The 27,629-nt window shown below is 37.2% G+C and overlaps 1 protein-coding gene across 1 annotated transcript in view; it reads left to right on the forward strand.

The window, feature by feature from the left end:
• Positions 1-2,833: 2,833 nt before the first annotated feature.
• The window catches only part of PRUNE2 (prune homolog 2 with BCH domain), a 144,802-nt gene continuing 120,006 nt past the window's right edge, over positions 2,834-27,629 (forward strand). The window contains exon 1 of the mRNA XM_054003856.1: positions 2,834-2,898. Within this exon, the coding sequence (XP_053859831.1) occupies positions 2,863-2,898 (36 nt within the window). The 5' untranslated portion in view covers positions 2,834-2,862. The remainder of the gene's footprint in view (positions 2,899-27,629) is intronic.

The following is a 27,629-nucleotide window of genomic DNA, read 5'->3' on the forward strand; positions in this document are numbered from 1 at the left end:
ACTCTCTGAAGAAGTATGACATTATTTGTATTTCCATTTTCAAAACAACAAAGACATACAAAGCAGAACTCTCAATTCACAGCCTAAATCCCTTCAGTATGACAAGACATACTGCAAATGTGCTTAAGAACAAGTCAAACCCCAGCATTGCTCAGCAAGTCTATTTTTCAATAATTTGATTCTATGAATTTGCTCTATACTGAGCAAATTCTCACTTTGGGACACACACATGACTCCCATAGGTTTAAAAAAGAGGTAAGCTACACACATCAGATGAAGAACACACCTTAGGAAGAGCCTCTGGATGACTGTGAAGTGGTTTTAGCTACTTTAGGAAGAAGGATAAAAAAATAATCAAGGTCCTAATTCATCTCTAATTTACCCTTCAGTAAAGTGGAAGTAAATTAGTGGCTAGAAGTGGGGTAGAAAAGAGGAGAATAAGGCTTAGGAATTTCTATTAAATATTAAACAGATACAAAGATTGGTACTCTGTCCATGGTTTTGCACAATAGGATATGAATAATTAATTATTCAATATGTAACTCATAAAATAATTATGGAGGCAAAAAAGTTACTCAAAAAGCAGTTTCAAAAGCTAATGTTTTCAGGGAACTCAGGTGCACTCTGTTTTGTTTTCAGTGCAGCTGTACTGAGGCCATCTCTGGAAATCCAACCTGGGGATCACAAAGTATTTGCACGGTTCTTCTAGATTCAGTGAAGGACCACTTGGACACTACAATGTAGAGGTATATTTATATGCACAGATCTATTCAGTGAATGCACAAAGAAGTAATTAGTCAACATATTTAATTACAGTGTATAAGAGTGAGTATGCTTTTTGGTATGAGGCATAAGAACACAACTTTCCTGCCTGTTTAGCAAATTCAGCTTTTTTATTCAACTGTTTGCTGTTCTGGCGCTTTTTAAAAATTATTTTTTTAATACATATGCACCAAAAATTACCTTTTTAAGCATCATTTCCCCAAACTTCAGTTTAGCTTATGTAGCAAGGTGGATATTTTAATTTTGTTTTGCAGACTTCGCTTAAGTGAGAGATAGACTTTGCTCCTTTTTTTTTTTCTTTTTTTTTTTTTTTTTTTTTTTGGCATATTGTTTTTTTACTTGGCAATATATTCCTAGTCAACCTCATCTCTGCATCCTAAGTTACACAGCAATTTCTTTATTGTAATACTTCAATTTCAAGTTACAAGTATGAGAGTATGTTGTGCAAAACCTGTAATCTTTCAGGAGACCTACTATTCTACAGAACAACAAGAAAACCAAATTCAGATAGAGTTCTGAAGTAATGTGCAAACAGACAAATGCATTTCAGAGGAAGAAATGTTCCAGTAAATGAAACAGAATTATCTTTTTCCTGTAGAACACTGTCATTTAGAGTACTTTGCTTCACATATTTTGTCTACTCAAGTATTTTAATGAAGATTTACCTTCCAGTTTTAGATGGTTATGATACAGATGAAGGTTTATTTTTTCTGTTCCCCAGAACAGTTTCCAATTGGAATATATGACTAGGCAGAGCAGATTGTGGCAGGAAACACAGTAACAGGATCTGCAAAATATCATGGAAGAATTAACTAATCAAATGAGAGTAAATTACAGTTATAAGAAAAAGTTTGTTAATAAGGAAGTAAGAGCTTTTAGCTCTTACAGTAATATCTTTAATGAACTGCAAAAAATACACAAGAGAAAAAAATCCCAGATCTCATAGCACTGAATTTATTAACAATTAGTCATCACTCACTCCTCAGTGAGGCACAACTTGACGGGAATAATAAAACTGCACTATTCAGGTTAGTTAGAGAGGGGGAAAAAACCACACTGTGGGGAATACTAGTGGTGTGAGAGCACTGGAGACGCTGCAAACCCTACAGGTTATTTTCTGGTCTACTCTACACTCATTGCATGACCTCCCATTGACTTCTATAGTACTGGATTCCAGCTCTTTGACGTTTCTCTTTATTTCTCTACAAAGTGGATTCTAGCCTAGAAGGCTCCTTTGTGAGCTGTTCAATAGAATATATATATATATATATAAAATGTGACTGTGAGCACAATATTTAGAAAGGATCCTAGGTTTGAGGTATAGGGCGGGGTTTACTGGGGCTTGACTGTGAAACACATAGAATCATAGAATGTTTTGAGTTGGAAGGGACCTTAACGGACATCTAGTTCCAACTCCCCTGCAGGGGACAGAGACAGCTTCCACTAAACCAGGTTCTGCAGAGCTCCATCCAAACTGGTCTTGAACCCCTCCAGTGATCGGGCATCTGCAATCTCCCTGGGCAGTGCCTCATAACCCTCAGAAGAGGCTTTTTTCTAACATCTCATCTAACCTGCTCTCTTGCAATTTGAACCCACTGCTTGGTTCTCTCCACACCTTTGCCACCATGGGAAGGGGACCCCGAAACGCTCACTGCCTCTGACCCCAATGCCCTCGAGCCTTCCACTGGTGAGTCTTACTAAACGTGGAGTGGGAACTGAGACACCGCCGCCCAAGCAAACCGCAACAGCCACCGGCTGCTGCCTGTTGCTTGGAGCCCCTCCGTCGGGCGGGCGTCGGCGCGCCCTGTCAGGAATTCTCGTCGGAGAGCAAGCCGCCGCTTCCCAGGGCCTGGCGCCCGGCGCGGCGCAAGGAACACGTCCCGCGCGGCGCGCGCGCTCCGCGGGGCTCCGCGCCGGCCCTTGCGGCACGGGCTGACGTCAGCGCCCGCGGCGGCCAGGGCGGGGCGGGGCGGGGCGGGCGCTCCGCAGCGCAGCGGGGCGCGGGGCAGCCGGGGCGCCGAGCGGGGCAGCGCCGAGCGGGCAGCGCAGCCCGGCCGCGCTCCTGCCCTGCCCCGAGCCATGGAGGAGTTCCTGCAGCGCGCCCAGTCCCGGCTGGTGAGTCACGGCGGGGGGCAGCGGGCGCGGGACTTCGCCCGACTTGCCGGTGACTGCAGCGATCGGCCTCGCCCCCGCAGCCCCGGGCGCGGCGCCCGCCGGTGCTCTGCGAAACTTCTTGGGGCAGTGCTGTGGTCCTCCCGGGCGGGCGGCGGGCAGAGGATGGGGCTGGTGACCTTCGCAGCGGCTGAGGCTGCTTTGCGGTTGCTTTTTCTTCTAACACCTTTCTGCCCGCTAATTACTGCTGAATAATGCTGTGCTTTACGAACCCACGAGCATTGATAGGCATTTTGGGAGGTGTCAGCATACCGTTTGAGGATTATTTGCACATTTCTTGGGACTTTCAGATGCATCAAGTTGCATAGTTTAAGGGAGGGGAATAATACGCGAAGTCGCTGAAGAAATATTATTTTGTGGTCTAAACGGCACTAGCAGTAGGGGATAAATTTGGGTAAGCAAGATATTAAGTAACTGCACAATATGCAAAGATTACCAAGGTTCAGCATCATAATTGTGTCTCAGTTGTCATCGGTCGTTAATACCGTGTTAGGAATCACAGAGGTATATAGATCCTGTTCTCAAACGGCTTGTTGGTAGGGCTGTGCTGAAACTGCCGAGTATTTAATTTGTTTACAGTGACTGTTAATCTACCCCAGACAGTGTGTGCTCTTTTCCCCCTTATGTGGACTGCAAAAGTAGGATGTTTTTGAAACTGGGATGGTCTTAGGCCAACTCCTTTTCCATTTTGATTTTCTTTGCAAAACTCGGGTTTTACTGACTTCTTACATTTCACGCGTAGCCTGCATGCCCGCTAGCTATCCAGCTCTAAGAAATGTGTTCAGTTATAGGAGTAGGACTGGGTTTATCTCTCGGCTGCTTGTTTTATCCTGTGTGTTTGGGTATTTGGTACTTGTAGGGCCTTCCCAGTTTCATAGATCTCTTAAGAATCTCTGGAGAGGGAGCAGTCGTAAGCCCAAGAAGCTCTTTCTTTTGACAGACGTGGTTCTGTATCTAAAATGATTTGTAAAAGATGATTTGTTATACTATCCCTTCTTGGCATGCATTGTTGGAAATCAGAGAATCAAGTAATTCTTTAGAGGCATGGAGAAAGAGATGAGAAAACGAATCCCTTAGTGGCTTCCTTACTATTTAACTGTGTTGGCAGGTATTAAGGGTAAATAAATATGAAGTGTGTAATTCTGGTCACATGACAACAGAAGTTGTTTTAGAATGTATTTTTAGGAGCTTTAAAAATATTTCCCTTATTTTTTCATATAAGCAGTTGTAACTTGGGTAGTTCTCTTAAAATATACTGCACAATGCAGTTACAAAATCTTAATACATTTTTCACATTAGCATTTCATGTATTACAAAATTTGAGATGGAGATGGTGGTGGTTTTGACAAACTTTCTGCTGAAGAACATCATAGGCGCAGTCTTACTTGATAGACATTAAATTGTGCAGTGAAAATGTTTCCTATTAGTAAGTGGCAAACAGTAAAAACAATTTGTTTACCTCTAAAAGCAAATATTGCACTAATATTTTTGAATAGCTTTTGATGATCAGAAAGGAGTTGTCTAGAAAACCAGAATCGAAAGAGGCCCAGGGAGAATATATAAAAATATTTCTTTAATTTTGATCAAGGGAGGAGCACAGCAACTGGACACACCACGGGAGCACCTTTATATTCCTGTAATGTGTGATTTCAAAAGAAATGCAGAATTCTCTTTGTACCTTCTGAATCGTGGGAGGAAAAGATATGTTTTGGAGGTGGCCTCCTCTACAGGAGTGGTATTGTGGTGGGAGAGTGTCTTTCAGACTGAAGTTTCAGTGTATGGGCATGTCAGTTGAGCATAGCTGGGTATGAAGCATCTTAGCACGGGTGTGTTCAGTTCAGATCAGATCCATAAATCTTATAGGTTGTCTTCAATTTGCCAGCTTACTCTGTACTACAGTGGCCTGAAAAGGGTGACCCAGAGAAATTCAAGATTTGCATTCTGCAACATGAGAGGCTGATAATGTGTTTTCCTTTCAGCTTGGTCAGGCCTTTTGTGGGAAATCGTTCTCAGCTGGTAGCCATAGGCTGCACTGAGGCCACTCAATGAGGAGAGTCTTTGTTTTGACGCTGATGTAAGGTAAAGCTGTGCAGGGGAATGGGTGAATGACTAAGGAGGAAGGAGCTGCTATGTGTTGTGCTACTGCAGCCATATCTGTGGAAGATGCTAAAAGGCCTACAGTTGTATCTGAGAGGCCTGGTGATGCCAGCCTCACAGTGCTAGCATTTCACACCACAGGTATTCTTGTTAGGTTAAACAGATTACAGTACACTGACTGCGTGGCTGCTACTCAGCATGAGTAAAGGAAAATTTTCTCCAGAAGAACAGTTGCTCCAGACCATGCAGGGGAACTTATTACCGGAAGTGCTTTGTCATTCATTTGGGTCTGGATCCAGCCAGAACATTAATCAAGGCTATTCATCCACACGGAGGAAATTGTAGCCTTGGACTGTGCTGCACAAAGGGCATGCTTGTTTTTTGTTTTCTAAGTCTTTGTGTCATCGATTGTTGGGGAGGAAAATTCTCTGTGTATTATCTATTAATAATAAAGCCTCAACTAGACTATTCCTTCTTAAAAAACAATGGATTTTGCTTTCGTAGCTTGTAAAACACCCTCAGTAATTTTCAGTACCAATCTTTGAAGTTGTTACGTATAATCTATGTAAAACCAAGGAGGCAAAATTTTTGAAGGCAATACGTGACAGGATATAAGAAATGCCATACTGACATTTTTTCATATTTATGGCTCAGTTCTGCAGCTTTTTCTCCATTTTTTGTAAGTCTAGTAATAAAGTGAGAATAGGTGAGACTAGATCAGATCTAAGATCCTTTTAAACCATTCTATCTTGTCTAGTGGGAGATCATAAACAGTAGAATACACAGGCTGATCAGGTGCTGAAGGCTTAGATCAAAATGTATAGGTGAACTAACATGTTAGCCACAGCTAGAACCGTCTTCCATACATTTGGCTGTGTCATGTGCTTGGGTTTTTTTTATGCTTTGGCTTCAACAAAATCCCTGAGACAGTGAGTTTTACAGTTTTATCATGTACTTTGTTTGACAGTGACAATATCCCTTTTTATTTGCTTTAAATTGCCTGACAATTTCGATGTGTGTTCTATGATGCTTATACCTGAGTGAATATTTTTATTTCACTTTCTCTCTGGCCTTTAATTTAGCAGTACCATATCCTCCTTGTCTTCTTTCAGACATTTTGAAGCTAAAGTTTTCTATTGCCTCTTCATATATGAGCATGTCTGTCACTCTGCTCGTCCTTATGCCCTTTCTCTGAAGATTTTATTTAACTTCAGAAAGTTTATTTAACTTCAGAAAGGTGGGGAGCCCAGAACCACCTTTCAGGTTTAAGTCATAAAAGCATAAAAGACTGACAGTAGTACAATTGTCTTCTCTTCCCCCCCACCCCCGATTTTCTTAAGGGTTCTTGCTATCCTACTTATTCTGTTTTACTGTCAGAAGGCATTTTTCTGATGCTTTCAGAGTATCATGTAATGTGAATGCATGATGTTTTTGCTTCTTAGTAATACCTTTTTTAAAGCTCATCTGACAGTGTACAACACCTCAGTACAGTTAAAAATGAAGACGGGTTGTTTTCTTTCATTTTCCCTAGTCTACACTTCTTGGCCCTCAATCCATTTACTGTTTTATTTCCCAGTCCCTCAGTGTCATGAGTCCTTTCTGCAATTCTTGTAGCCAGTTACAGATTTGACTCTTCTAAATAACCTGATATTGTCTGCAGTTTTCCCCACCTCATTATTTGCCTGCCTTTCATACTAGAAGTAATATTATTTATTATTTATGGATATGAGAAGCAGCACATAGCACATATTCTTTTGGAGAATCCTTCATGGTTATTCTTCACTGAAAAATTGTTCTTGTCCTTTTTTTCCTGAGCTTTTAATTCTGTAGTATGTCATGAAAGGATGACACCCCTTTTTTCTTGGGTGATTTTGTTTCTTTATTGGCCTGTAGGAATTTTTTCAGTTATATTTTGGAAGATCCAAATACTATACTTGCTTGTCCTTCTCTGCTTGCTTATTGAATTATTTAAGAACTTTACTTAACTTTAAACAGTTTTGTACAAAAAATGTCATGCTTTACAAACACTGTCTTTACCCACTGTATTATGTTATTAATCTCTTCGGATTAGACTCTTTCAGGTAAGGCAAGCCATCCAGCTGGAGAAGAGTTACTGATCAGTCAGTATAACATTTTGTATAATTTATTCAAGAAAACAAATAAAAAGTTTAAAGTTTCAGTGATGTAGCTTCAGACTGATTATCAGAGCAGTTATCAATATGTTAAAGTCAATTAAATAGAGAACTAAACATTCAGAAAGTACTTCCTCAGTAATTCTCTGACGTGGAATGCTGTATACTGAGGAAGGTACTTAAATTATATATTTTTCAAGTAATCTTACATGCTTCAGACTGTTACAGTGAAGTGGAATGACTGTGAGAAGGGAATCTCTCAAGAAAGAAGCAGTAAGAATTTTAAAAGCAAATGTACAGAATTGCCTCTGAGAGATGCTGAAACAAGGACTGCCAGAGAGTGCTTTTTCCCTGGCTTTAAGTCTGTGCCTAATGGAGAACCTAATGCTTTGTATGTTGGCTTCAGGGAAGTCAGAGAACAGAATGAGCCCCAGAAAGGCTTAATGTGCTGATGATACTGAGATAACCACATACTGCAGCAAAGTGCTTCAAACTAGTAATTGAAAGATGGTCCTCCTCCTGCAGAGAATAGCAAATTAGCTGGGGAAATAATCTTTCTAAATGCTATGTCATCTTCAGCAGTTAAGAGTATTTGGAAAAAAAAAAAAAACAAAACCAAACCCTCTAAAAATGGAAGTTCTTTTAATCCCTTTAAACACAAGAAAAGAGACCAGAATGCTAGACCAATGTTACACTGACAGGGTACACACTGGACAAATGGGATATTAGGACCCCAGACAGGTGTGCCCAAATAAATACTGGACTGTGTGACTGGACATTTTCCAAACTGAGGGCCAGACCCTTGACCAGGGACATGCCCTTGAGAATAGTAAAGAAGGCTTTTAAGGCACTGCTTTGATAGATATGAAAAATGAATGTTAATGCTTGTTTCTAAGGTACAAAAGTTCAAAGAACAGTTAGTGATGATGGCATGACTTGAGTAGATTTATGTGACCGCAGTTTAAAAACAAGCTGAGTCACTTACATGCTTATTCATAGTGCCTCTTATTTTCGTATCTGGAGCTTTTTTATCAATGATAGGCAGTGGTTACTTTGAAAATAGTATTTGATTTAGTTGGAATAGTTTTGGCTTTACAGGAAGTGAGAGACACTACAGAAGTGAAGCAGAAGTTATTTTCCCAGAAACTACTGAACATCTCCAAGCTGAGTAAAAAAGCTTTTAAACATTTAGACAAGGAATCAAGTCTTAGCCTCTCATTTATCTTCTTTGCATTCATCCAGCAGCACACAAGGGACTTGACTCCACTTAGCAAGGCACTTATGCTATGTTAGAATTAAAGAGTATGAGTAATGATATTGACTCCAGTTGGAAAACTCAGATACAGAAGTTGTACATACACCTAAAATGGTTGCAGAATTGGAATATTATGGCTGATTAACCTCTTATTACTTAAATCTGTTAGAAGAAATCATGCAGCAGCGGCTATAGAATCAATGTAATTTATTAGTAATAAAGAAAAAAGAATAAACATTGCACCAACATAATTCTAGAGGTAAATTTTTAAACAAAGCAAAGTTATGAGCAGTTATAGTAATATTGAAGGGCTGGTTTTTGTTACCATGCTACAGATACTGTAGCATGATAACAGTGGAATACTCCCTTCTTTTATCGGTATCACATAATCAGAAATATTTCTTAACTGGAAAATAATTCAGGGAATCATAAGAAAATTATTTAAAGAATTGACGTCCAAGAAAAAAAAATGTACTAAACATAAAACTTGATTAAATTACTGCTGCACTGAGACATGAGAGCAGTCTGGATCTATGACATTGCTAGAAATAATGCAAAGAAAGGAAGGAATTGTTCATTCCGGTACATAGGTATAAATATGTAATTGCAAAACAGTCAGCAGAAGCTTAATAAAGACAATATTTCCAGAAAAGTAGGTCTATTAGCAAGGAAGACAGTTTCCCAGAGGAAGTGAGAGAAGGCCTCTGCATGTAAGCAAACCAAAATAAAACCTGAATTGGATGAACATATGTAAAACTGCTTTTAAAAGCAACATGTAATTGTAAGGAAAATATATTGGGTAATTTAATAGCCTTTTACAATTCCATCAAAGTCAGACAGACTACAAACATGTGACAGAAATTGAGAATTAAAAATGCTTTTCCTGCATGGATTTTCATGGTTTGGGATGAGAGAAATATTATTTTTAAACAATTACCTACATACCTTGCTTTTCTTCAGTCTCTGGTGCAGTGATAAGTGAAGCACACCATATTGGTAATGATTAGGTCAAATTCTGTCCTGGTTAATTTTTGGGGTGTTGAATCATTGCATATGTAGCTGACATACTTTATATTTTGTTCTATACACAAATAAATTCCAAAGGCATTTCAGTGCAGTGTAGTAGGGTATTTACTAGGATATCACACAACTATTAAAGTGTAGCCATGATTCTGCTGTGGTAGATTACATGCAAATACTTAATTAAAAGATCGGTTCAGTTCCCATCTTAAGGGTCTGTTGGACATACTAGATTGAGTGGATAAATCCAAAGTAGTAGTATGGTGGTAATAGTTAGTTTTATGTTTCCTAACCTATTAGTTAGCATTTTAGCATGTGGCAGTTTTGCATAGGAGTTAAGAAAAACCAGAAAATTGCTGAGATTTGGAAACATGTCTTTAAGCATAAGGACAGCATCACAGAAAAATCAAATCTGACTACTCTTTCCATTCCTCTGCTATAGACTGTCTGAAGATAAAACTTAATGTTTCATTATTGAATAGGAAACAACAGACGAAGCAGAGGATTTGAAAAGGTTTCAAGGTGTTGTTGAGGCATTTTCTTTAATGTGTTGGAGCAAGGAGGGTGGGAAGAGGGAGGTGTGTATAGACAGTCAGAGTCACAGGCAAGGAGGGGAAGGCTTTCCACAGCATGGCTGTGGAAGCTGGTAGGTTACTTCTGCTGAAACCAAATAATGTTTATGTGATTAAACCATTAGGTCATGATAGCCAGAGTGTTACCTTTGAGGGTAGGCAGGAAGGGTTAATGAGCTAAACAGGCCCGCAGGGCTTTGCAGTAGGTAAGTAGAGTCTAAACTGAATATGATGCCAGGATTACACACTGGAGTTATAGGTAGGATACTTTCATGAGTCCCTTATATATCTGTGATTTATGCTTCTCTGAGAGAGAGGCATAGTAAAAGGAGAGGGAGTAAAACCTCAGCTTTAACCCTGCTCGGGTGGACTTTGATTGTGTTTGTGCTGGGAAGGTGTGAATATGTGTGGGAGTTTAGACAGGGCAGGACTGGAGCAGCATGGAAGTCCTATTTGCCAGTCTGAAGTCCTGAGGGAGATCAGGCTTAGGATTTAAATTACTTCCTAACATTCCTGTTATGTTCTTTTTCTTCAAAGAAGAGAGTCTGTTTTAAAAAAGTTAGACAGATCCCTAACAACAGGTACAGTATCACTTGTTCTAACAAGATCCAAATAGATGGTGTCACAGTAAGGACAGAGGATGGACAGTGAAAAGACTAGGAAGATTTCAGAAAATGATGACATCTGGAGGACGTCAGATAGTTCTCCTTCCTTGTTTACTTAATCATTTGACAGTAGCTGAATAATGTGTAATAGGCCTAATAGACCTAATGCACTGGCCGAGTTCCATCTTGCACAGTCATAACCCACTTCTGTACATTTCCTTCTAGCTGTAATTTATTAATTTTAAGCCTCCTTATAACAAATTCTGTCTAGAGCACAGTTTGATTTTGCAGTGTACCTGTTTTGTACTACTTAATGATTTACCTGTTTTTTATTACTTAGGAAATGTTGATCTTGCTGTATTTTGATTGCAATAATTGTGTTCATGTCTGCTTGTAATTGGCACTTTTGGTTTTTGATTTAATCTTGTGTGTGGAAGTGGTGGCATATGCAGCCCCTTATGCTAACTGACTAAGTTAGCTGCTAAACCAGCCCTTGCCTGTGAGACACAATCATGCTGTAGTGACATTTTCCCTAATGGTTAATCTCGTAGTGCTATGTTGTGCTACACAGCATAAAAATTATCAATCTCAGTAAATATTTCCTTGCACTTGTACAGTAGTGATTACAAAATCCTAATCAAAGAGAAAGAGACAAATATATTTGTCTTTTTCTGAAGCAGTGATAAATGGTAAACTTTTGAACACTTGCAGGGCCAGTCCTAAATATAGACAGTTGGCAAATAACAAGTTGACTAAGTCAGCAGCCTTTTTTGACTTAGAAAACGTTTCAACATTCAGTCAAAGTCATTTGCAGGCCTGGCTGTGTTACAGCTGAGTCACATGGAGTACTGTGATGGTTTAACCTGCTGGAAAAGTAAGCTACTATGTTTGACAATGCCTGTATGCAGTCCACATAAGTTTCATATATGTTCACTTAGTTTTCTTACAGATAAGTCTGTTTGAGACTTTATCCTTAGCAGTCATATCACTTAAAAGAACAAATGGCTTTTTGTGATATCATGAGAATTGTGTCTATAAGACGGTGTTTAGGACTATATGAAATCTTGGAAAGGTTAGTCTGCAGGGCTCCTGCATGTCTCTTTTACATGTTTAATTAAGTGAATAGCCATATAAAGTTAAAAGACCAGATATGATTTAACCCCCCATTTCACTTCCAGTCTCTTTCTGGTTTTGGATTTGGTTCTGTGCTTCTTTGATTTTTTAAATTAAAAAAAAAAACAAACTAACATAAAAATGGCAATAACCAATTCAGTTTAAATAATTGTAGCTCAGAAAACAAACAAAATTATCTTTTTTTGCAAAGATGGACATGACTGTTCTTTCTCTTGATTTATTGAAATAGGATGTGTGGTAATTTTTTGACTAGCAAAAATACTGTAATTCAAGTTTACCTGAATTACAAACTTTTTTAAAATTCAAAATGAATTGCTCAATCTGTGCAGTGTTTAGAGACGAAATGGTATCACTAGGGCATTCATTTTCTGTGGTAGAGAGATTATATACTACTTCTCTACCAGCCTATAGGAAATCTGTGCATTTGCCTCTGTGACAAGATGGGACTGTAGAGGCTGATGATCGATAAACTCTGCAGTTGCTGCTAACAGCATTAAAATTTTGAAACTTGGCTACTTTTTTACATAAAATTAATTTTTGTATGAAAGGAAGAGGTATGGGATGTTTTTGTACGATTCTTTGCTTTCTGCATATTTTAAAAGGCAAACTGCATGAATTTATATAAGGACAGTTCCCTGCTACTGTGAGGATGCCATCCCTTCCTTGAAAATTTGATGCACACTAGAACTTCAGCACTGACAGTCCTAGGACAAGAATAAAAAGGTTTTATTGATTGAAGTGGTATAACTATGCACTGAAGCCTTCATTCCAGGGGTAAGGGGGTGCTGTAGACTGGAATTCTAGTCCTTGATTTCGAGAGACACTTGCTTATATCCTTTTAAATCACATGTGAGAATGAATGAAATAATCTAATGTTAGCTGTTTCTTAACATCTTAAAGATCATTGCACAGTTTTTAACTGTCACCTTTTGTGCAGTGGAAGAGGAATTTTTGAGGCTGGGTCAGATGTATTTTGTTTGATCTGTTTTGCAAAGTTTGTGCAGTAGCTGTGGTATGGTATGAGCCTGTCTCAATGTCAAGATATTGAGGCTTTATTTGAAAAACCAATCAAAGTAGCCATCAATTTCCCACCCCTGCTCCATATGATAATTAAACCAGTTATAATCTCATGGCCTGAGAAGATAATCTGTTTACATATTCTAAGTAAAACAAAAGTTACAGTTGATAAAGAAAATGAACTGCTCTAAAGAAATATTTTTATTTAAATTTAGGTATGTGTGAGGACTGTGAACTCCACTTCACTAAAAATGCCGAGATTTTTTTTACATTTACACTGGGTAAAACTGAAGAGAGTGGCCTTGGTTTGCGAAAATAGAACACTAAATATAAAAATGCTCTCTTTTAATGTCAACAGCAATAAGCAGATGAACTTACCTTCTTGTGTCCTTTTCTCCTCAACTTTGTAGGTTGCAAAGAGGCTGAAGTAATGAGACACTTACTTATATTTTTATTTTGTTTTTCCTTTCCCCTATTTTTTCTTTCTCCTCATAGTCCTTTCCAAGCACTACAATACTCAACACGCAGAGCTATGATACTGCCATGGTGCTTTTAAGAGTAGAGGAGTGTACAGTATGTGTGAAATTACTATAGACTCTCAGTAAATTTGAACAATTTCAGAACACTGCAGTGTAATAAGTACTTTGTGATTCTTCATCAGTGCTGGTGATAGTGTAGTTTGTCTTTTCCTTCTGTGCCAGTGAATGAGCTACAGATGCATTTAGACATACATTTTATGTTTTAGGATAAATTAAAACATTTGGGATGTGATTGTTTCTGAACTGCCATTTTAAGTTCTACCTCAAAACATGCTGTCTTTTGCTAAAAAACCAGATCATCCTATCTGCTTCTGCATTTTGCTGCACTGAAAAATGAGCAAAGATGCTAAACAAGATGTGAAATGACATTCTACACAGTTCTAGCTCTGTGTCCTCCATTGTTAACTGAGTGCTTCATTACTTACCTTTTAAATTAGATAGAATTTGTTTAAGTCTTTGCATAGTTCAAATTTTCAGATCCCAAATCAGAGCTACTTGGTGATGTTGTGGCAAAAGTAACCTAGTTAGTTGCCCTATTAAGTAGTGATTAGAATTTAGCTGTTTTTCTTCCAACCAGAGAGTAATTACTGATACTGAATTAACAGCAGTCTGTAGGAGCAGAATCTGCTCTCTGATTCCATAAAGCAGAAGTGGTTTATATTTCATGCAATTGTTTGTGTCACAGTAAAATATCAGAAGCTACAGCTGGAGTAGTAATCTGATGTGTTCTGTCAAATTTGAAAACTCAGAGGATGATTGAATTACAGGCATTGTAAGGTGTAAGCATCTCTCTCAGATGCATGAAAATCTGTTACACATATATTGCATTGTGAGAATGTGGTACTCACTTTAAAGCACGGGTTTGGATTTTCATGTTTCCAAAGTGACTACACTTTAGGAAGAGACTATATATGATAGCTGAAGAAAGTGAGACTGAAGAAGATGGAAAGGGGCGGCAAACACTGAGTGTAGTTGTCCTACCTGGCATCTCAGCCTGAGCAGTTTTCACTTAGTCCACACTATTAAATTACCATTTTCATGTAGGTCACTTGTACACTCATATTTTCTGTCACTTGAACACACAGAGAGAAGCAGAAACCCTAGGGATTCTGTTTCTAGACATTGTTGAGATAGGCAAGAAAATTCCTGAGGTGATGGGAGTAGAGACTTTACTGAATAAGACTGGTCAAGTTGGAATCTTTGATATGTGTTAGAAACACTGACCTCTTTGGTAAATTTGCTCCTCTAAGGAAGGAGGAAACTAGGCTTTCCTTATGCCCATAAAGCATGCTATATTGATTTTCTGATGAACACTGTTGAAGAAATAAAGTACTGTTAATGCTCTATTTTCACTTTGATTTGAAAGAAAAACTTGAGGGCCTCGAGGGCAAGACTTCAAAGGAATATCTGAGGTCACTTGGTTTGCTCAGCTTGAGGGAACAGAAGGCTGAGGCAAGACATGGGGTGGTGGCAGGGGAGCTGCTGATCTCTCCTTGTGTGTTGTGATAGATCATAAGGAAATGGAGTGAACCTGTGCCAGGGGGTGTTCAGACTGGACATTAGAAAGGTTCTTTGCTTAAAGAGAGGGTGGTCAGTTCCTGGAACTGGCTTCTCATGGAAGTGTTCATGGCATCAAATCCTCTCAGTTCATGGAGAGTCTAGTCATCTAGTTTAGTGTTGGTTAGTCCTGCAGGAATCAGGGAGTTGTAATTGATGGTCCCATGAATACCTTCCAACTTGAGATATTCAAGGAATTTATGATTCCGTGAAATATGGAGAGCTTTTATTTTTTCCTTTGAAACAAAAAGAAGTATGGTAAACAATATTTTCCAAGCTCTTCTACAAAATCTAAAATAGATCTGGTTTCTTTGTGATCATAGTTTGATATACTCTTGCATATATTTTCAAACCTGGATATTAGTAAGTGTGTAACTAACAGATAGATTCAGAGCATCACAGATTCTTGAGAAAGCACTTTAAGTCAACTGGCTTGTCATTTTTTGACAGGAAGGAGAGGATAAGCTCCATCCCTCAGAGATCCTGGCAGAAGACACAGCTGCAGTAGGTGACGGGATGACATTGAGACAGTTACAGCTGTAGGACTGTTTATCTTCACATGAAAATATTTAGCCCTCATGATAGACTATTCATCTGTGACAGTCCAGGGAAGCTCAGAAGAGGCATGCTTCCTTACTCAGATATACTTTTTTTTTTTTTTTGGAAGAGTAAATCTCCACAGCATTTCTTTTGAGGACTCCTTTACACATTGCTGAATGTTTAGAAAGTACCTAATTTTTGTGGTAATTTGGTGTGAACTAGTTTGGTATGTGATAGAAAAGCATGTTGTCTGCACTGAGAGTTAGAAACCACTTCTGTAATAAAAATAAGCAGAAGTCTGTAGAAATAAATAATAGGGCAAGGGAATTTTCTTGCACTTTCTGCATCTTTGCAGAAATGCTTGGGTACTTCCAAGTAGCTCCATTCTCTCCTGTTTGTTAACACTGATTACTGTTTTGAATAAGAATGTGGTGTGGCACACTGAAGTTATGAACACTGAAGTCTCTGGAAATTAGAGAAACTTATTTAACATGATTGCTAAGTAAGACAGGGTCAGGGCTGGGGACTGAATACACACACACACAAACCCCCTCTGCCCCAACTAAACAAAAAACAACTAACCAAAGAAACCTCCAACCAAAACAAAAAACTTAAACAAAAATATCCCTGTACACCTTTCCTGCCCCCCAAAAATACTCCATAATGATTAATAAATCAAAACCCCAAAAAAGGCAGAAGTAGAAAGTAGAATGGTAAAATTTATTGAATGCAGAATTGTCCTAGTTAGTTTCTGATTCTGTCAAGTCTAAACAAACTTGCAAACTTAACTTGAATCGTGGAAACTTATTTTCACTACACTTATGTTCTTTGTCTGCAATTTTTCGTTACTATTGTTAGAGTGCTCCAACTTTACATAATTGCAAATGTTTCTGAGGGTATTTAATGAATATAAATCAACATACATAAAGTTTAAAATAGCTCAGACCTACTGAGCTTTAGTAGCTAGGTCTTTTTCCTTTTTAGCTCTTACACAAACACCTGCATAAATTAGATAGTTGTACTGGGAGGCCAGAGAGCAATGTAAATCAAGGGAATCAAATGTCAGTTGAAAACAGAGTGTTTCCAGTCACAGAGAGATGAGTTTTCACCTTTTTCTCATCTTCGGTGCTCATGGCTTCCCGTTCTGAATGATCTTTGGGAAGAAAAGTTTTTTCTGTTGTTTATGAAGAAAGCCATTCTGAGCCACAATGTTATTTCTGTTTTTGACAGGGTGATTTGTCATGCAGCATCTAATACTTTCTCCCCTTTTCCTTTCTCCCTTTTTCCTTCTTGTGTTTCAGAATGTGTATATGGAGACTCTGCTGGTTTAATTTTTGAGTACTGATCATTCTCTTAGTATCAGTTAGCCAAAATGGATGAAGGAATTCTTAGACAGAGGTGGTATCTGTCATGTATATCCGACTGTTTGCAAAGTATTCCAGTGTATCCAAAACTGATTTTTTTTCTGAGGTGTTAAATATTTATCAAGAATTCTTGGAATTTAAATATTTTCTACTGCATTCTCTGAATGTTGTTTTTATGCTGAAGCATTAAAACCCAGCATTTTAAGCTGAAAAGAGAATTCCCATATGAAGAGCAATAGGTGTAGTTTCATTTAACTATGTTATGAACTTTTCTTGTGTTGTGCATTTTTAAATGGCATTTGGAGTTTCATGTTATTGGTAAGTACCACTATTGCTTTGTATGCCATTGACTTCACAGTCTAATTGTCAGCAGAGTAAGAATTGCAGATATTTTGCTAATGTTATGTTAAGCATATTATACAGCCCCAATGCTTCATAATATACCTTTCTTAACAAACAGGTAATTTAAGTCATGCTTTTATTAAAACATATATATATGTTGATATTGGTATATCATGCAGACTGGTTTGAAGGAAAAAAATAAATAAAATTTAAACTTTTTATTTTGGTGCTAATTGTGATACTAACCAGCATAATTTTTAACATCCTAGTTCCCCAAATTAATGGACATCATTAAAATGTATTTGTAAGACTGGCCGTTATATCACAGGAATGTAAAATTCATGTGGTTTCAGCAAGTGTGGATCTCCTCAGACAGGCATAGCAGTCTATTTTTATAAGTAGACCTCATTCTCAATATTTGCTTCTCATATATTGCTGTGTGTAATAGATTACTCAAATCACAGACCCTCTGTAGGTTTCTATAAATTGAAAAAGCTTGCTAATATCTTGTAATCTTGTAGTAGAGTATCTCAAATCTCTTAAGTCACTATGGGGTTTTTTATGATATAACATGCTTTTTTAATTCAGAAGTGGCAATATATATGTTGGTGTTTATATAAATGAACTCTGTCTACAGCTAGGAATTAAATGTTCAAATATGACTGAATGTAATTATATTACCATTGTACCATATCCTCTTTGGCTGATGCTAAGAAAAATTATTGTTCTACTTAGCTGGTGAAAGAAAGGAAAAAATTAAGTTTTGTTTATTTTTAACAGACTTTCCTAATTCCGTTAATGCTGAACAGATACCCTTTCAACAGCAGTATAAGGCCAGCATTTGCTTCACATATAAGGGAAAGAAAGCTACATGTAGTTATTCCATTAGTTCTTTCAGTGAAAAATACTTACATTACAGAAAATACTGTGTAATCGTCCTCTGATATGCTGAGATGTATGCAATTAACTAAGGAGAAATAATAAGCTAAAAAAATACCAGTCTGGGAGCAGAGAGTGACCTTACACTGCAAAGCCATGAAATCATCACCAGTATCTAATGTTACCACTGCTCCTGGTCTGACAAGTATTTATCTGGATGCTTGGCAGTATCTCCAAGGGCAGTGAATCCCTTTAACATCTTGAACACATTCAGGATACAGAGTTCATACATTGTAGCATATAGGAACTGTCTTACTGGCACAGAATGCATGTCTGTGAGTTGGAGTAAGTTCTGTTGCTAGTCACTGAGGTGAGGTTACAATTTTAGGTGCCCTACCAGCATCCTGAGTTTACCAGTAGGAGAATCTGGGCCTGGGTGCTGTGAGCAGCCTTGTGTATAGGTATTTTGGCTTGTATATGTCCCTTTTATGGACATAGGGGTTTTGGGTTTGTTTGTGGCTTTTTGTGTGTGAATTTTTGCTTGGTTTTGTTTCTTGTTTGGAGGTGGGGGGTAATGTTTTTATTAGTTTGGGTTTGGTTTTTCTTGGTTTTGTTTGTATGTTTGGGTATTTTGTATGGTTTTTTTTGTTTGTTTTGGGTTTTGTTTGTTAGTTGGTTGAAGGTTTTTTTACCTCCACTCCCAGACACTTGAGGCCTAGGAAGCATATTGTACCTTGGATTTTTTTACCTTGTGAATTAGAGTTTGAGCTCTGTGGTTTATTGGAAGTAAGCCAAGCCTGAGAAAAGATTGTTCTTTGCTAGCTTACATACCTCTCCTTAGCTTTGGATCATTTGTTCTTAACTGCAGTAGGCATAGAAATCCATGAAGATTTCTTTTCCTGACAGTGTCCTCTTTGATTGAAAACCAAGACCTTGACTGTTGAAGAAAATCTAGCAAATCTCTCTGTGGGGGAAGGCACAGATATCAGTGATTTTCATAGATTAAAAATGCATGATAGTGTCTTCAATGCAATACTAGGAGATATTGAAAGGTGAAAGTTGAAATATTAATGTAATTTACTTTGTTTGTTGTAACCATATATTTTAAAAAATATTTCTTGTCTTTTGAATTAGCAAGGGCAGCAGATTTGTCAGGGATGATGAATTACCTGTTTTGGTGTTAAGTAAGAGGATTCAGCAAAAATCATTGAGAACAATGTCTTAATCAGTCATTAATGTCTCCTCATATGAGAATTTGTCATTTATATCTCCTGTTTCCTTATGCTTAATAAAACTTTAAATAATACATTGTGAAAACCTTAATGCAAATTAATGAAACGGAGCCAAATCTTAAATTAAAAAACTATCTAGTTGTGTTTGTACCTCTTATATTCTGTTCATTATCAATTTTTATTAACTGAAATAATGTGATACCCCTAAAAAAAGTTTTATACCTTTATAGTACAAGCGATGCTTTTGTTTACTTTGTAATTGCACTTTAAATGATTTTTTTTCTAAGATTTTCCATACTTTTAAAGCAGGAGTTGATATGCTCACCATAAAGATAATTTCTAATTCTATATACGATCTTGATTCTGTGGTTCAGCTCTCTATACCATATCTCTTAGGAGATGAAATTGAACTACTGTGATAGATAAGAGTTTGTGCAATCAATATCCTATTTACCATTATTGCAGTTTTCCTTCCATTGAAGATGGGGATTTTTTGTAGTTAGTGACAATCTGCCTATAATTCTATGGGGATTTTTTGTAGTTAGTGACAATCTGCCTATAATTCTATGTGAGGAATTCTATTGTATTGTGGCTCTTGACAGATTTTGGCTGTGCTGGAACATTACTTGATGACTGCAGAATTAACTTAATTCCTTCTTTCTCCCCCTCTCTACCACTTGTTCTAGTGCATTAAATTAAAAACATGGCTCTTGCGCATATATTCTATGTCAGACAAAGTACTGTGAAATGGAGGTGTGTTTCAGAGGGAAAATAATAATCTTCATCGTAAATGCTGTTTGCAGTATCATCATATGTATGTTAGTTCAAGATGTCATTGGCACAACACAAGAGTAGTAAGATAGGAGTCTTTCCCGGAATATGTAACCTCCAGGTTCTTAATCTTCTTTGTAATATTTCTAATGAGCACTGTGGTGCCTTGTGGGACTTTACCTACTGCAATGCTGAACTCTGAAGTGGAAAAAGGAATGCAAAATGCAAGTTAGAGCATATTTCCTCTGATAGATCTTTCGCAACTTGCTTTGGGAATGAAGTAATCATGATTCTACCTACCAATAACTTTTTGCTTTAAAGTGATTGTTATTTCTTCCATTTCTTTTACTACTTTTACATTGTCAATTATGATAGACACTTAGAAAGATTAGATGCACAGTTTTCCCTGATGCACAAAATTTTCATAGAAAACCTATAAGTCCCTGCTTAAACTTATTTTTCCCTGAAAAATCATATATCCTCAGCAGTATTTTAAATGTTTCTCCTGAAACCCAAATATTGTGTTTCAGTTTCCTACCTTTTTCTCATTGAATATTAAAAGCGGAAGTTTTAAAATGGAATTAGGACTAGTGTTGCATTACTTCAAATAGGAATATTTGTGTGGGTTTTTTTTCGGGACTGTATATTACCTGCTTTATCTAATTAGATGGAAAACTAACATCAGCACAGCAAAAACTAACGTTTTAGATTGCTATTGTATATTGCCTTTCAGCATGCTTTAATTAAAGTGACATTTGTTTGTCCTATAATATCACCAGTCCCTAATCGATGTACTGAGCAAGCACCATGGTGACAAGATAAGTTGCTTTGTTTTGTTCCATATGTCTGTGTTCCAAATTTTCTATAGTTTTAATTGGTTCCCTGCAGAATAACATTTACAAGCATATGGTATGGAAAATGCTGACTGCATTTATCATATATTTTAGTATATTGGTGGCACTATATCACTAAGCCTTTAAATGTGATTATGAGGTTATTTAATGCAGTCAACAGTGTGCTTAAAGCACAGCAAAAATCTGCAGTGAGCCAAATGGTATCAAGGAAATGTGTTTAAATGTCTTCTTAATGCTTCAGGGATAGATGGGGAAGTCTGATTCAGAAGAGGTTTTGGGTAGTGTTTATGCTGAAACATACTTTGCCACCTGAGAGCAAGTCTGAAAGCTCTGTGGAGTCTCCTTGCCATCACAAGAGGAATGTCTGTAGGAACTGCAGAGGCAAAATACCTGATACATCTAGGCTTATTGACTTCTGAAGAAATGCAGCGGTATAAGCTGATGAAATGAAATGGAGGATCAGCTCCTTAATCTCATATATCTAGTTTTGAAGACATCAGTAGCACACTTTTGCATGATTCTGCTCTGGAAAAAGATGACCAGTGCAAAAGGAAGGGACCAAGAGTGACTGAGAAGACCCCAGTCATCTCAGCGCATGTGAGGGTCTTAGTTCAGTAGTATTGACAAGATTATTCCTCTTTGGTTAGGCTGAAGGGGAGGTGTGTCATGCTGGAGAACATCTGAACTGGACTCTTTGCTAAGGTAAATTGATCAAGGTTGTTTCAGACTGCTCCAAGAAGCAGTTCCATAGATCATTGTGTTAATGACCTCTCTGAATTTCGTGAGCAGACTGGGCACTTGGACACGGCCGAAATGATCAGAGAAAGAGGTTAATTCCATATGTGGATATTTCTGATGTATGTATTACATCCTTTGCATATGTGTTCAAGAGGTAACATACAGTCTGTTTCCCTAGCCTGAACCCAGATGAACTTACTTAATAAACTACTTAAAAATTTATATTGCTGTTGTGTCATCTGTGCACAAAGGAGTATTAGGCATTAAAGCAACATAATTTTATTAGTGACTAGCCCTACACTGAAATCATATGCATGTTTAAAGTAATACAGGAATGTAATTATGCATTTTCTCTTTCTCATTTGCAATATGTCTGTGGCTCTGATACGAGTGTTATAGTGAGGACAATTCAGAAATCTAAACAGTGTAGACATAACTAATTACTGTATGAATAAAATATGCATTCTCATAATGAAGCATATGTTTCTATTCTCATAACATTGCAAATAAAAAATAGATTGTTTTTTTAAAATCAGGTTTTATTCTGAGTGCATGTTATTTTACTAACAAGCACAGTATTACAATTTTTATTCTGTGCTCAGCTTTTACATCAGATCAACCATATATTTATCTTTCAGAAGGACAACAGGAGTAAAACATATTGCAATCATAGAATTTCCTAATGAAGAAAGAAGCTGCCAATGATAATAAAGGCGTTTTTGTGGAATTATGTATAGAGCAGGCAGAGCAGAGCAGTACTGGCTTCTATAGAGGAATAGGTGTCTGATTTTCAGTGTGGAATAAAAAAGAGCAACTGAAATAATGCTGAAGTTAAAAACTGAAACAAAACAAAAGCCAAAATAAAACCTGGTATATTTTCAGCACCATTCTTACCAGAGTATAGGTAAAAAACCAAAGACATTTTAGAATTATAGTATGATAAAAACCTGTTGAACAAAAAAGGCAAAAGTGGAAGTGACTATGGCCTGACCATCTCTTCCAGCTATGATTTTCTTGCTCACTAATGATACTTCTACGGAGTTATTGGCTTACTTCAGCCTATGGTTTCATGCTCAGCTTGGTGCCCATCACCTAAGGGTTACACTGACTTAAGAAAGATGATGCTTTACTCCAAAGGGTTCTGTAAAATACAATGTTAAAGTGCTTCCTGACTCTTGGTAAATTTATTCTCAGTTGCGAAGTTGTTTCCTTCATTTTAAAGAAGCAGCTAAACTTAAACAATCCAAGGTCAGATGTTAAGTCTGTGAGAGGCAGGTAAATTAACTGCATTGTTTGGATTGCATTCCCTTGCCTTCATCAAAACAAACCCACCTGTTTTTCTCGAACACACTTTCTCTTTGCTCTGTGTAGTTTATTCAGTCTCTGTGCTGTATGATGTAGGGGTTTATTGCTACACATCACTTCCTGACACACCACAGAGCTGATATATTTACCCGAGGGGCCCTCTGCTCCTTGGGTAGATGTACTCCTTACTTGTAAGTCATTTCTGCCTAATATCTCAAAGAACAGTTTGGTCCTATAGTAAGCCAAACAATTCCAAAGAAATATAAATACAATCAAGTCCTGTAAACTAGATTAGGCATTCCAGTCTCACTTCTGCATGTTAAGTGGCAAGTGGGGAGGAAGTGGGAAGAGGAGTTATGTAGCTTGAGGTGGAAATTCAGAGATTTATTGTGACTGACTTGAAGAACTAAAGATGACCTGGGCTAGAAATATAACTTGCTCTTTTGCTGAATTTCTGTGTGTGGAATTTCTAAGCTGAATTTCTGTGTGCTGTATACTCAGTTACTAAGTGAGAGCACTAATCCTGTGTAAGACAGGTTAATTTAAACAACAAATTAATTAATGCAGCATAAGTGAAAGAAGGAGACTTTGATTTTAATTTTAGTAATTTCTATCATAGAGAATCCTATTGACAGACTGTTGAAGTACTGCTAAGGCAAGCTTAAATAATCATTGTACTGGAAACATTCTCCTTTTTCAGCCATAGGAGACCATATCCTGTTTGTCTTTGCAGGAGGAGTAATGTGATATTGTTAGTGAGCCTAAAAAGTCATTTAAATAATTTAAGCCATTAAAAAAGTAATTTGAGCCATTAAAAAAAGACTTTGCTTTATCATTTTGTTTATCTTATATCATAAAAACTTAGGTTTCTCTAATTCTCTAAGACAAAGCATATTTAATGTCTGTCTGACTTAAAGCATTTTTTAGCTTGATACAGCAACGAAGACAGGATCAAAACATATGATGTCAAAAGTCACACTTCCAAAATGTGTGTGCGAGTTGGCATATATATATACCCCATGTATGATTCAGTCTGAAAATCACATACTATTGGGTATTCCAAATACATACACTCCATGATCTAGGAGAAGTGGTGTCTCAAATGTTGATCCAGAAGGCAAAATTTTGTAGAAGCAGGAGAGTGTGAACATATAAAGCTTATAAAACATGGTGAAAAATCAATGCCAAACAAATTGATGAATAAATCTAATTTTAAAAGGAGCCAACAAGATTTTGATTGATGTTCTGAGTTCTGTAGTTCTTTTTTATTTCAATAGAATATATGCATTATTTGATAACTCCAGCTATTCTTTTTCAAGTGAAAACTTGATGTAGAAATCATTGTTCATTTCTGGATTTTTGCAATGTGAACGAATGTTTATAATAAGCTAGAGGGAAGGTATTGCAAAAACAAGCAGAGCAGACTTGCTTACAGTTACAGGCTGTAAAATTAACCAAAAGTTAAAAAGGGATAAATGTTTGTGATTCCTCAGAATTCTTTCTTGAATAGTGTTAAGTTTGTTTGCCTGCAGAATTCTGAGTCAGAGCCTGTTGGTAATGAAGAAATACTGAACTGCATTCTCATAGTAATAGTTCACTATGCCAGTTCTTGGTTAGAAATAACTGGAAAAGAGAGTTTCTGTCCTGTGGAAATTCCAGGAATAATCTAAAGATAAGTCTTCCTTGCTGGCTGGCATGTCAGATAGCTACCCTGCCTGATTTCCATTATTAATTTTGAAGGAACGTCGCAGTTCTGTGGAACATAGTGAATTTGGGAAGCAACATTTTAAAATAAAAAATGAATAAAATTCCTCCTTTTATCAAGAGGTTGACTCTTAAATATACCTTTTAAAATAGTAATTTTAAGAAGAGCAGATGTAATCATAAGGCTGTATTCAACTTGCTGTTGAACACATCAACAGTGCACTCATCATCAGAGTACAAGTACGACTGGATAAATTATATGTACAAGTGCTATTTATACAACAGATAAGGTGTGAAGCAGTTCTCCTAGTCTTTGTTATGGATTAATCATAGTCTTTTCTCACTGTATCCCATTCAAAGCAAAATATCAGATAACATTTTATACCTATCCAGCCATTTCTGAGGATGGTGTTTTTGATCCTTCCACTTTTGTTTATCTTACTAGTAAGGCTGTGTCTCCAACACAAAAGCAGATGATTTGGAATTGGAAAATTCCTGTTTTGTTTTATATTTTGTTCTGCTAGTGGTATTGGTGCTGCTGTAAAAGTTTGGGTTTTTTTTTTTTTTCATATTTTTAAGTAAAGCAAGACTGTACAATGGATATTCAATAGGTAATGATTAAAACATGTCACACTTGGAATTCTCTTGACTACACTTGTGTTCCTTAGGGAAGAATCCTTATGTAACCAGGTATTTAAAAGCTAGTACTTTAGATTACTATGTGTCATATACTGTACATGATAAATGGGATACTACAGGAGCAGAGAAATGGAATAATTTTTTTGACTGACCTCAAAAATGGGAGAAGACAAGGATTCTCTCTTATATCTCTTTTTAGAATAAGAGACCATCTGTTTTTTCCAGGCAAAAGCTTTCTTTTGAAAAGACTTATGAAGTATTTAACTAACTGGAACTTTGCATGAAATGTTAAATGAACTTTGCTTTGGCTTAAAACCATTTCTCTGACAACAGAGATGTATAATCACGTTAAAAGCCCTCAGTCTGCTGGAAGCATAATACTGCCTGTTACAATACGGCAAATGCAAGTTGTACTCCAAAATTACTACTCAATAAATTGTACCTCTGGTTTGAAGGTAGAATTTCAGGTACATAAATCCTCTTTCATGTGATTTAATTACTTTAAATATGGAAAGACAGATTTTTTTGCTATCTTGGCCTTTGTCCAGTTAGTTAGGATTTCCCCCTGTGCATCTCCAGGAAAGTTGTGTCTGTGAAGATTTTACCCCCGGTCGGTGCTTCAGCCACAAGGCTGGAAAAGTTTTCAATGTTGAATCTGACACTATATATTGCTGTGTGGTTCTGCAGCTTCTTTGTTTTTTATCTGCTTGTGTTAAGCCATATTGTTTCTTCTTCAAAGAATTGCTGTGCTTGACAAGTGCTGTCCCATTCCATGGGACAGTAAAATGCAGTGCTGCAATAAAATGCAGTGATTTCATTACAGTTTAAGGACAGAACTAGTGAAATTTGAGATAAAAAGCAAATAATGACTCAGAAAGCAAGGCTGTGTCTGGTTGCTGAGTGTGTATGTGTGCAGTGTGTATGTGAGGGGTGAATATGTATGGAGGAAATGGAAAAGTTTTTTTTTTGCTACCAAATGCTACATTGAGCATTTTGTAGGCATTCCTGTTTATACTAGGATGAGTCTTCAGTGTTTATTACCTTGCAAGATCACTTCAGCTTCTCTATTAACAGAAGAAAAAAAAAGTAGAGACAATGTAATTTTTGACTGGAATATTGTAGTTTGATCAATCACTGTAGTTAGCATGTCCTGATCAAAATATTTACAAACCTGATTGGCAGTATTGCAGTATGTTTGAATATATCAGCTGTTTGATGCAGATGGGAACCAATAAATGGTATTTTTACTGCAATTACATAAAGATGCTGTTGTCATACTAATGCTTTTATGTATTTATAGACAACAAAACTGAACAGATATGAGAGCTTCTTCATAGTAAATATCTGAGAATCAGATCTCTTACAGAAGTAGCCTAATGTTTATAAATCTCTTTCCTGAGCACAGTAAGTGAATGTTAATCTATGCAGGTCTGATCTAAATTGAGTTATTCTGACAGATGCCATCTGAAAATGACACATAATTTCTTTAATTCATTTTATCTCAGTCATCCAGTGTTTGTGCATTTTACAATTTACCTTTAGTCTAGCTAAACAAAAACTCATCATCATGAAGAGAAATCACTCATCTTCTATGTAGTTTGATTTAAGAGTTCTAGTTTTATCATTAACCTCCAAATTTTTTTTTAATTCTTAGAGATATTGACAGTTCATGTTTCCTCTCAGGTTTAGCTGTGGTAACTGCAGGAGGTAATCAAATTTTAGTCCTATTGTAGCTAAGCCTTACTGGGTGTATGGATTTTTGTCTTCTGGATTGTGATCTTCTCTGTCCAGGTTTTTGTTTAGAAAGACCTATGAGAGGAAACCTTACACCCACGAGCCTGCTTTTCCTGAAGATGGCTGATTAGCATGCAGTAGACTAAGCAAACTAGTTGGTGAAAGAGGAAGCAGTCTCAGACATGTAAGATAAGCAATATGCTTGGATGGCATACTTCAGGGATGCATTTATGGACAATGGGTATGGAGAGTATTTGGAGGGTTATTATTACTAAATAATAGTAAGATGCTAAAAAGCCATTCATTTAGCTGCACATGGGGAAATGAAATATTGGTGAAATAGTGTATCTTGGATCTGCAGGAGGGGAAGGAGAAGAGAAACAAATTCTGCTTAGTGAAGAGAAAAGCAGGAAAAGTGGGGGAAAAGGTATTGCTAGTCACTGTCACTACCCTACAGAGGGACCTTGGCAGGCTTGAGAGATAGGCCTGGGTGAACCTCATGAACCACAAGGCCAAATGCAAGGTGTTGCACCTGGGCCAGGGCAATGCCGAGTACAAACACAGACTGGGTAGAGAGGGACTGAGACCAGCCCTCAGGAGAAAGACTTGTGGGTGTTTGGGGAGAAAAAGTTCATTGTAACCTG

Source organism: Vidua macroura, chromosome Z, assembly GCF_024509145.1.
Source record: "Vidua macroura isolate BioBank_ID:100142 chromosome Z, ASM2450914v1, whole genome shotgun sequence".
In the NCBI taxonomy this organism is placed as follows: domain Eukaryota; kingdom Metazoa; phylum Chordata; class Aves; order Passeriformes; family Viduidae; genus Vidua; species Vidua macroura.